Here is a 10,991-nt window from a genome sequence, read left to right on the forward strand (position 1 = left end):
CTTTCTCCTATGTGATAGATAGATAGATAGATTAAAGATAGATAGATTAAAGATAGATAGATTAAAGATAAATAGATATATAGATTAAAGGAAGATTTACGTCAAGGATTATGCATAGGTATTGCTATTTGTATTGTACATATGAGAAGAAGATGTATAAAGGTATATATGTCAATGTATGTTGTCTATCTTTAATCTATCTGTCTATCTATCTTAAATCTATCTATCTATCTATGTAGCTAGCTATCTAGATGTTGGTAAGGGAAAGACCATGTGTAAGGAGATGTCTCTTATCTTCATAGAGACATTAGAAGATGAGAGAAAGTCTAGAGGAGACATCTCTTTCTCTCTCTATCTATTTATTTATCGCTCTCTCTCTATCTATCTATGTAAGGTGGACATGTACGATCTAACATACGCATCACACACGGTAGTGAAAGGAGGTAAAGTCTTCCTCTTATCTAGTGAAGTAAAACAGCCATGAAAGAAGATAGACCATAGAAAGCGAACTTTTCTCTTTCTCTTCTTCCTCCTCTTCTCAGTTCTTTCTCCGTTCTTCTTCTTCTTCTCCAAACTCACCTCTTCTGCTCTGTCCTTTCTTTCTTTCTCTTCTTGCTTTTTTCTTTCTTCTTCTGGATTCCCAAGAGTCTCTCTTCTTTCAACTTCTTCCTCTCCATGTTCTTCTTCTCTCTGTCTATCCTTATTCTTCTCTTTCTTCTCTTCATTCTCTCCCTCGTCGTCTTCATTGCGAGTATCTTGAAGATGGCGACGCTCTTCGCCGTCGCGGTTACTTTTCTCTTCTTTCTTCTTCTTTTCATCATCTTCTTCTTCTTCTCCTTCTTCTTCTTGTTCTTCTTCTTCGTCCGGTAAAAGTTGGGAATCTCGAGTGGATAGAATGCTTTGGAACATGCGCCATCCGGATGTGGTGGAGAAGTTAGAATCCCTAAAGTAACTTTCTCTCCGTCTTTCCGAAGAAGACTCCAAAACAATCTCTTGACTAGCTTCTCTCTTTCCTTCTTTCTTCTTCTCTTCTCCCCCTGCATGAGAGGAAGATCTTGTTCTTCTTCCTTTTCCTCCTCTTTCTTCATCTTCATTCTCTTCATCTTCTTCACCGTCGATGGATCCAGTCGTAGACGACAACCGAGGCGACCTGCTAGCCATCAAAACCGGCATCGACGATACATACAATAAGAAAGAAAGAGAAAGAAAGAGAAATCTCTCTTTGCCTGTTTATATTTCTTAGCCTTTCTTTTTGTCTTCTTCATCTCTTTCTTCTCGAAAGATGTCTTAAAAGGACTGTTCTTTCTTCATACAAGCAGATATCAGTTGAGAGGATCGATGCTCTTCTTGGCGCGGCGATACAAAGAAAGCAGGGAAGAATACAATAGACACCTACACGGCTATAAGAAACTTGAAGAGTTCTACACTCCTCCTCTTTCTCTTTCTTTCTTTCTTCTCAACTTCTCAACTTTCTTCTTTCTTCGTGTTATCTTCTCTAGTTGTAGAGCGCCAACAGAAGAAGAAGAAGAAGAAGGAAAAATGAGAAAGAGTGACACCTTTTTATATATGATCTTATCTTCTTCAACGGTGTCTGCCGACTGGAACTTCTTTCAGTTATCTCAATAGAAGAAACAATCCGAAAAGAAAGAAGAGATAGATTTCTCCCCTTCTTCTTCTTTCTTTTCCATCCGATTTGATCGGCCTATTTAGTTTCTTTGGTCAGTCTATCTACTTTTGCTAACTTCTCTATCTTTATGGAAGATGACGTGGAGGAGTCAAGCGGAATCGACTGAATGAGAGAGGAGAGGAAAGAGATAGATCTTCGAGAAAGGGCCGTGTCTACAGATGTCTATCTACATCGCCTTCTCTCTCACTTTAGCTAGCTAAGTCACATCTGACACGCAGAAATAGAGTCATGGAGTGTCATGCACTTGCCAGCTAGCAGCAGAATGAAAAAGATAAATAGAGAGATAAACGAATGGATCGATTGAAGGTAGATTACAGACAGACAGACAGATTCAAAGGGACTAGAGATAGACAGGTAGATGGCTGTGGGTAGATAGAGATTTCTTAAACTGTTTTCTATAGTTGCTGCTGCAGGTGTCATAGTATTGTAATCTGGAAGGGAGATACCTACATATATATAAACACACACATATGTAGATGCGTGGATACATCCTAAATATATATAGAGATGTATATAGATATATAGTAAATACGAACGAGAAGACGACTACGTGAATATATGTATATATATATATATTTGTGTTGACGGATGTTTGTATGTGTCTACCCCTCTCTCTCTCTCTCTCTTTATATATATATATATATATGTATACAGATGTATATGTTTCTATGTAACGGGATAGATAGCTATCACTATATACGTCTCTAGGAGATTGTTGCCTCCTCCCTTGACTTGGATGAACGAAAGAGAAGAAAGGAAGCAAAGAAAGATCATAGAGTATTTTATCTCTTTTGATCTGCCACCTACTCAGAGGGAGGTGTAGGTTGATAGTGTCGAATTTCTTCCACTTTACTGAGGAAAGAACGCCAAGATAGAAGTTCAATACCAAGACAACTGGTGTATATACACCCTAGATAGAGAAGAAGAAGAGCAGAGAATGAGAACTGAAGAGATAGGCAGAATGAAAGAATCTTCGGAGAAGTTCGATAGAGGAAACGTCGGGCCGGAAAGAGAGTGTTTAGGAAGCCCCCCTATGAGACATACTATCTCGGTATATAAGCCGTAGTGTATACATGTCTCTATCTATCTATCTATAGGTATGTATGAGATGTGTCGTTATTACTCTCTCACTCTACATACACATATATACATATATACGCTTTAGCTATCCTGTCTGTGTGGAGAAATCTCTTGAGACGCAATGCTGACGATAACGAGGAAGTCTCTTTCTTTGAAAAGTCAGGAGAAAACAAGAGATTTTATGATGCGCTCACTACTTGTCTTCTTTTCTTCTCTCTCCCCCCTCTCTGCCTCTCTCTCCCTATCTCCCTCTCCTGCTTCTTGATCTGTCTGTTCTGACTTGTTGGACGGAGAGAGTGGAACATAAACTACTTCACTCTCTCTTACACAGGACAAGACAAAGAAAGTCTATCAACGGGGTGATTGCATGGAAATAAACTCTAAGCTCTTCCTATATATATGCTGGTATGTATGGGAATGAATATGTGCTAGGGCTCGTAGCCATATACATATGCACATATGAGTAGCGCATATATATATATATACATATACATAGATAAATATATGTGTGGTAGTATGAATGGCAAGTGTGAGCATGCCTTGTTCACGTATACACATGTATGCATATATATATATATATATATATATGTACATGTCTGCCGAGATATATGAAAGATACAAAGATGTATGTGTATATATCTCCTGATTCGAGATTTGATTCTCTCACAGCCTCACAAGGCATTGCCACTTAACGATCTACACAGGGTGTGCAGGGGGGCGAGGGTTGGAGACAAGGCTTTGTCTCCGTATATAAGCCGGACAGGTACAAGACGCATATAGGAGGAGAAGGGAGATTGAAATCCTGCCTGGATCCTGATGTCGAGAAGCATGTGTTTATTTGAATATTTAATTTCGTGAAGAGAAATCTTACAAATATGGTACTAGAGAACGAGAAAAGGTGAAGAGAGTGAAGGGGAAAGAAGAAGAATGAGTCGATGCAACCCTACCTGTATGCATGCGCTAGAAGCTTAGTCCGAGATTTCTTCCATTCTTCCATCGCAAGAGATTTCTCTGTCTCCTGCCTTAGAGAGAAGAAAAATGGAGGCCCTATACATATGTGTTGCAAAGACTGAGAGAGCAGCGCTACAGACCTTTCAAACGACAGTCCTTTCTTGGTACAGCCAAGTAACATAGAAGGTAGCTTACAAGCACAACAGAAGACGCGAGAGAGAGAGCAGGGAAGAGGAGAAGGCGGAGGAGAGGGTGAATGGAGAGAGACAGAGAGATAAAGAGAGGGAATACCAGGATATAAACCGTTGTGAAAAGAGACGAAGCCGAGAAGAAGCAACAGGGATAGTGGGTCGTGTTCTTTCGAATCTTCTTTGGATTCACAGTCAAATAGATGAACCTAAAAAAGACTGTGCCGGGTGAGGGTCTTCTCAAAACGGTCAGGAGAGGAAAGCAAACGCCTTTGTTTAGTGTTCTTCCCTTGAAACTTCGACTACTCGTTTCTACTCGATGATCCTACACCCTGCCGTCAGTGAGAGAGCCCCCGTGTCATCTAGGTGTGTGTCACAGTCTCGGACTCCGAGCCCGTAGATCAGTACGTGCCTTTCTTTCTCCCTCTCCGCTCGAAACGCAAGAACCGTCCAGTCTGCTTGAGCTCTATGAACGGCAAGAAAACTCCTGATAGAAAGACTGCGACCAGGACGCCGGATTATAAGGAGAGGAACAGCGATGGAGATAAACAACCCGTGTTTCTGCAAAGAGACTTCTTCCACGTGGTAGCAACACTCCAAGTAGAGCAAGAAAGGTCGCTAGGTGTGGAGGAAGATGAACCAATCCTAGGACAGGATGGTTTAGGACTCGTTGAAAGAGGACAGGACTCAAGACCTAGGAAGTATAGGTGCGTCTGATAAGCAGAAAAAAGAAAGTGTTTGAACGGAATGAGGATGGCAAGTAGACTTGTCGACAAATCGAATAGATATGTGAAAGTTCTACAGACATCTATCTACATGCTTACTTTCGCGACTGGTGCCTCACCGCATTCGAGTGACGTCCCGATGTCGTTGAACCAGCCAGCGCTCGTCCAAGTTTCTCTCTGGTCTTCCTTTCTTATCCTCTCTTGGAGTGTAACCTACACCCCCGAGTCCCCCGCACAGAACAAGACAAGACAGGAGAAAGTTCAAAATCATCGTCTGAAAGAGAGCTCTACAGATATACGGCCAAAACCTACTCAGTATAGATTCTTGCGAAACCGCGGCCCGTGCATTCTCCTATACAGTAGAGGGGACAGCTGGTGAGTCTCAGTGAGGTAGCCTTCTTGATCTACGATAGCATATTGAGGTGTTTATTAGCCAGCCTTCAATGAGTGATAGAATAAGAAAAGAGACAATTTGTCTACGCCTCTCTTGAAAGTGTGGTTCTTGTTCTTCTCAGAGGGCCATAACTCCTTTTTACGACGACCCGCCCGCGGGTCTAAAGCAAGGCAGCTGTAAAGATATTCACAGGAATAGATATGATGGTTCGCGTGAATGGCTGGATTCTTCTAAGTCGGAAGAGAGAATCAGGAGATTTTGAAGTTCCCCGGTGATGAGTGCCGGCCGCTTGAACTTGGGCATGTTAGTAGACAGGAAACAAAGGTAAGATATATTTTGCGTTCCCGTAGTTTTCGAATTTTATCCATACCAGACGGCTCAGCTTTTCTCAGACAAATCCAAGCTTTGTCGAAGGATCTCTGTTCGATCTAGTGTCTCCCTCCATGGAGAGTTTCCTCGTGTCTATTTGGATGGGCGTGCGTGTGTCTGTCTGTCTGTCTGTCTCTCTATGGAGAGTTTCTTCCTGCTATCGGAGACTCTTCCCTTTCCTTGAATTGTTCACCCTCAAACCTATGTGCTTGTGATGACGCATTAGCTGGGCTTTCTTAATTCCAGAAATCCTGAGCGCTGCTGAGCAAAGGGCAGGGGTAGGGGGAGGACCGTCTGACGGTTGGGAAGAACGTCTCCTGTTTGAGGTCGTTCCTTTCACACTAGTCCCGCAATAGCGTCGGTGGTGGCAGATATCGTCAGCCGTATCGGAAACAATCTAGGTTTCTTTCTCAGGAATTTTTAGCTTTGTTTCAGGAATGAGCTAGAGACGATTTTCCGAGGAGAAGTTCACCCCCTGGTGATTGGGCACACCTGCTGTTGCCTCACCAGCAAACGTGTATCTAGGAGGAGCACCGGCCTTCTCGAGCTTTTGGCGGGGGCTACCACCTGAGGGTGTAACATATGCGTCTGCATCTCGCGGAGATCCGATCAAGTGGATATTTCTCATTCCCCAAGGAGGTCGTAAGGATCGCGGATCACGGAGATACCTCTGCTGTAGATTGCCTTTACACCTTTCACTGCACCGTTGGGCCCATTGTCCGTTGTCATTAGTTTCTCTTTTCGTGGTGGGAGTCTTCACAGTTCTATCATGGGAAACAGGAGAGAGAAGGGGCGGCTGCGTATGGCTTGCTCCTTTTCCTCCTTTGTTCGCTGATAACTCTCCACTATTGTCACCCCAGCATGATCTTGCATGCTCCACGGCGCTGACGGGAGTGAACAAAGGCTTTTTTTTCTTCGAAAGCATCTGTTCCCTCTGCATTGTAAGGATATGGTCTGTTTGAGGAGGCAAAAGACAACGCGTCTCCATTTCGAGAAGATGATCTGACGGGGTGATGCGAGGAGCATGATCTTGCACTAAAGTAAGAAAGTGTGATTTCGCCCCGCCGTGAGAAGAAAGCCTTCGGCAGGGCTGGTCCGCCCAGATGGCCGAGGGTCGTTGGCTTGACGGAGTATACTCGCCGGGGTGGTTCTGCTTTTTCCCATGGGAAGAAGGGAGCCATTGGCGCAACTTCGGTTTTCCTGGGAGCTCAGTTTCATCAGCAAATTGCGTGCTGCCTATACCACTAGATGGCGCCGAAGAAATCCAGTCGGGTGATGTGGAAGAGGATGCACTGAACTTTCGGCAATTCAAGGAGGAAACCCTGTTTTTCTGGCCGGATAAAGGATCGATAGTCTCAGAAGTTCCGAGGCTGTCAAACGAATCAGCAAGAAGAAGCAGATTAGGATTATAGAAGGCTGATCCACGGCATCCAGCAAGAGCCATGGCGTCGAAGGCTCCGGCTGAGAATGGCAAATTAGGAGGTGGATGGGTAGGAGGATAGTCGGCAGGATGCGACGGAACAGTTGTTTTTCCTGGATATGTGCTCTTGTTGTTGTTTGCTTCACACGTCCCTACCGCCATGCCATGTTCGCGCGAAAACCACTCATAGACTGCGTCGAGTTGCGACAATCTGAAAAAGGTGTCGCCAGAAGTAAGCATCTCTCGAAGGCGGCACTCGAGCTCTTGAAAAAACGAGGACCTCTTACGACGATCGTCTGCCGGTAAAGAAACACCGGGGGAAAGCTCGTAGGATGAAAGGTTGAGAAATTCTTTCGGTGCCTCTCGAGTCTCCTCGCGGTGATAATGAGACTGAGATTGGCAATATCTTGCAGGAGTCCGGGCCCATACGAGCGGCTCTAGTCCTTCCATGGGGGCCAGGTAACCTCTTCTGATTCCGTTTTGCCCTTCTTTGGAACAATCTTTCGGAATCCACTGCCCTTCTATTTTTGTAATGGATGGTGAAGGAGGCTGTACGGTCTTCGCGCAACCGAGGGCGGCGGGGCTCTCGGTCGCCTCTCGCATGCCGTCTTCGTACGTAGCTAATGCCTCAGACATTTCCAAGAATCTTGGATCATTTGTTATATTTGAAGCTTTAACATCATTATGAGAGATACTCACCCCACGGAATAAAGACGCTTTCTCAGAGTCAGGAGGACACTGAGGCCGAGGAGGTGCAGAAGAGCCTGTGCCGTTCAGAACCATCATAGCACTTGACGTGGCCGCGGCCTTCACCGCGTTCCCTACGCGAGTTTTCGACTCGAGACGTCTCAATGTTTCAGAGACCCGAGGAGGCCCAGCACATACTTGGCGAGCACTTTGAGACCGGTTCCCACTCCCCATGGTCGCCCCCTGGAACCCTGGCGACATACTATCCTGCCCATCGTGACAGGAGTTGGACTGTCCGGACCGGATCGCGAAGCGAGGAGATGCCAAAGCACCGAGAAAAAGTCCCCGTGGTACCTCATTGCTCTGGTTCAAAGGAGATGTCTGAAACAGTTTTGTAACGCAGGTATCGATCTGATCATCTAAGCATGATGCGGTGTACCAGCCTGGCTTTGCTTGAACACCTCGATTTGTACCATAGTTCCGCAGATCTGGCCGAGGAGGCAGCCGGTTCTTTCCTGCCGCCTTTTTTTTCTTCCCTCCCTTACTGCCAGCAGACTTCGGCCGGGGCCCAGGCATGATTCCTAGGGAAACATTCGGTATGTAAGGCCAGGATACAGGCGGCGCAAAGCCAGGCGGTACGCTACTGTAGAGGAAGGAATAGGGCGACGTAGAAAAGAAACGGACGAACGGAGAATGACACTACGTAATGCCAAAAAGAAAAAAAGCTTCAGGCAGGACACAACACAAGTCTTCTTCGGAGCAAAGAGGCCATGACGCAGAACTTTGGATTCCGTGGGTTTCTGTCCGTCCACAGTTGGCGGTGTCTGTTTCCCCAATACGTGAACCTTGTCTGCAGATAGGCAGTGGAAAAGTGCCACGCCCTGCGATATCGACTGCGAGCAGTCAGGAATGTCAGAAACTACATGATATCTCTGTCTCTTGGCTTCGCTGGAGCGCCTGGAGTTTGACCATCAGGTCAGCGTACCGACTTCGTCCTGCCCCACTGGAAGGTCAGCTGAAAAGAACAGGACGTGGGGGTTGTTCCGAAGTAGAAAAACAGCCAGTGCTGGGAAACTGACCTCAGTATCTGCCGCTGTGCACTTCTTGGGTCAGGGGGATCATGAGCACTGTGGACGTGAACGGGTTCGTGCACGTTGAGGCAGTCCGGAGTTACCGAGTTATCAGGAGACAAGCCCGCAAACCAGACATCATCCAAATTCAGTAGGTGAAGGCGGTCGATCCCCACCTGTCTGTATGTCCTCCGACCAGGGGCCAGCTCAGTCGGAGGCGAGGTGTGTCGAAAACAGCAGTCGGGTGAATGTTTGCTTACGCTAGCTTGGGATCTGCTGTATGTGTGTACAGATGGACGTTTCCCGCCCGTGTAGAACGGAGCTATCGTGCGCGTGACACGCGCCCCGGACACAAGTTTTGTAAGGGTAACGGACCCTGCATCCTGTCAGACTCCTCGATTTCCCTCGTTTGGTTGGACCTTCGTGAACTTAGTGAAGAGAAGTCGTTTTCACTGGGGCTTTTTGGCTGTAAGCAAGCTCCGGCTTGTAGCTTGACGAAGTCCGGTAGCCGTTGGTGTGCTGTGTCCTATCTTTTCACTTTCAGAAAAGCGCTTCAGAGCAGTAACGAACTAAAGAGACGGTTTTACGAGCTCAGATGGCCTTCCCAATGTTTCTGGGAACAGCCCGGCAGCCACTGCCTGCAGAGCGTCACCTCGTGTCGTTCAAGCCACTAAGCAAAAATTCAAAGAAGGCCTTGTGTTCTTTGAACACTATGCCTGAAGTGCGATTAACACAGACAGTTTCTGAACAATTTCTATGCCGCAGGCGTCAAGAAAAGGCTCTTGCTTTCTTCCCTGCTCGGTGTGCTCTGGCCACAAGACAGCTACAACATAGCATTGCTGTCGAAGGTGTTCCGCGCCTTCCACTGTGGCAGATGTCCGCCCCACGCTCAGGTGGCTTCGAGTTTTAGGAGAAAACCAAGTTGTCTCCCGACCATAATGTCCATTTTTCCTCAGTTTACTTGTTGTCCCCCAGTCATTGCGGCTAAGGCCTGACACCAGTTCACGCTGTCCGGACGCGAGGAGCAAAAGAAGAAACGGGCTCAAGAGAAGGTGCATGCTGAATTTCTGTTGAGATGGGCTGCAAGCCTTGCGAAGGCGTGTACACCAGAGCGGACTCTTACTCGAAAACGTTGGCAGCACTATGTCTACTGCACGCTTGACGAACATCCCCGCTGTATTACGCCGTCCGCTGCGTTAAGATTATCGCGGCTCCTCCGAAACACGTGAAAGATCTTGTTTTCTCGATGCACACAAAGAGTGACCGGACTACCAGGGCTCATTGGACCGACAGAATCGTCCTCGAGCACGCTTCTTCGGACATTTACGAGCCGAAGCACTGTCTATCACAGAAAACAAGACTAGATTCCAGCTTGATTGAAAGTATGCTCGTACGGTGTCTGTCTCTCCCGCAGAAAGTACTGCTGCGAGGCTCGGGGTTTGTGAAGAGGCGGACAGAGGATCCCGGTCCCTGTAGCCTACCACACTCCGCAGCATACATGTTGAGCCACTGAGGTCTGCAGGCACGGCTGGCCCGAACCCGACTGGGAAGAACACTGTCATACTTCGTCACGAACGCTGGGTCTGGAGCCTGTGTTGCTCGTCTGGAAGCTAGGACCTAGCTTGATTTTCCGCAGGTATCTGGAGATACTGCGGTGTCGCTTGAAGTGTCGCTAGTACCGGAAGAGCTGCCGGCCAGCCGCTTCTTACATTCTTGGCATTGAACGAGAATGCGACTCTTCTCAAGACAGAAAACTCGTCTTCCCTGAAACTGCCTCCGGATGAAAAAGAGAAACCCCCCGTTTCCATGAGTGCTTTGGCTCCGCACCAACACGAATCAACAATGTCTGTGTCTCCGGAGGGAGGCCTTGAGGGGTGGGGGAGGGGCTGCAAATCCTGAGGGCAGTCAGCCCTAGAGCGTGAAGAACAAGCCTGGGAAGCCGGCCCCATCACTAATCGCCTGACAACAGCCTAACAAAGGGGCATATGATAAGCGCCTCTCGCTAGAGCCCTTACACTTCCTTGTTGAGAAAGGAGAGGTTCATTTTGTCCTACCTTTCTCCGTCGACTCATGATTGGTCAACTTGTTCCTGTTTGTCAATCGTTGTCTAGTTATGGCTACTCCGACTAGCAAGACGAGGAAAGGAGGGGGAGGAGAAACAGTTCCACGCAGAATGAGCACAGAAAAACAAAGAGATCCAAGAATAGGAGAGAAATTCTGTCCCCTTTTCAGCTTTGCCATGGTGTTTGCGGTATTCCACGGCGCGAACAGACACGACTACGCCGACTGTCACGCCAGTAATCAAAATGACATTGCTTCTGGAGGATACTGCGTGTTGACATGAATAGACCGCACAGGACTAAGGAAGAGGACAAGGAAATAAACCTCAGGCCCTGTCACCATACCAGTGATCAATAGTA

At 46.9% G+C, this 10,991-nt stretch overlaps 1 protein-coding gene across 1 annotated transcript; it reads left to right on the plus strand.

Moving 5' to 3' along the window:
• Positions 1-763: 763 nt before the first annotated feature.
• Positions 764-5,287, plus strand: CSUI_009840 (uncharacterized protein; the record flags this gene model as incomplete). The annotated part of the gene is made up of 3 exons (XM_068069949.1): positions 764-948; positions 1,506-1,587; positions 5,147-5,287. The coding sequence occupies exons 1-3, from the start codon at positions 896-898 to the stop codon at positions 5,285-5,287; spliced, it is 276 nt and encodes a 91-aa protein (XP_067918075.1). The 5' UTR covers positions 764-895.
• Between the last annotated feature and the right edge of the window lie 5,704 nt (positions 5,288-10,991).

The sequence above is a fragment of the Cystoisospora suis genome (genome assembly GCF_002600585.1).
Source record: "Cystoisospora suis strain Wien I chromosome Unknown contig_6156, whole genome shotgun sequence".
NCBI classification, from domain to species: Eukaryota; Apicomplexa; class Conoidasida; order Eucoccidiorida; family Sarcocystidae; genus Cystoisospora; species Cystoisospora suis.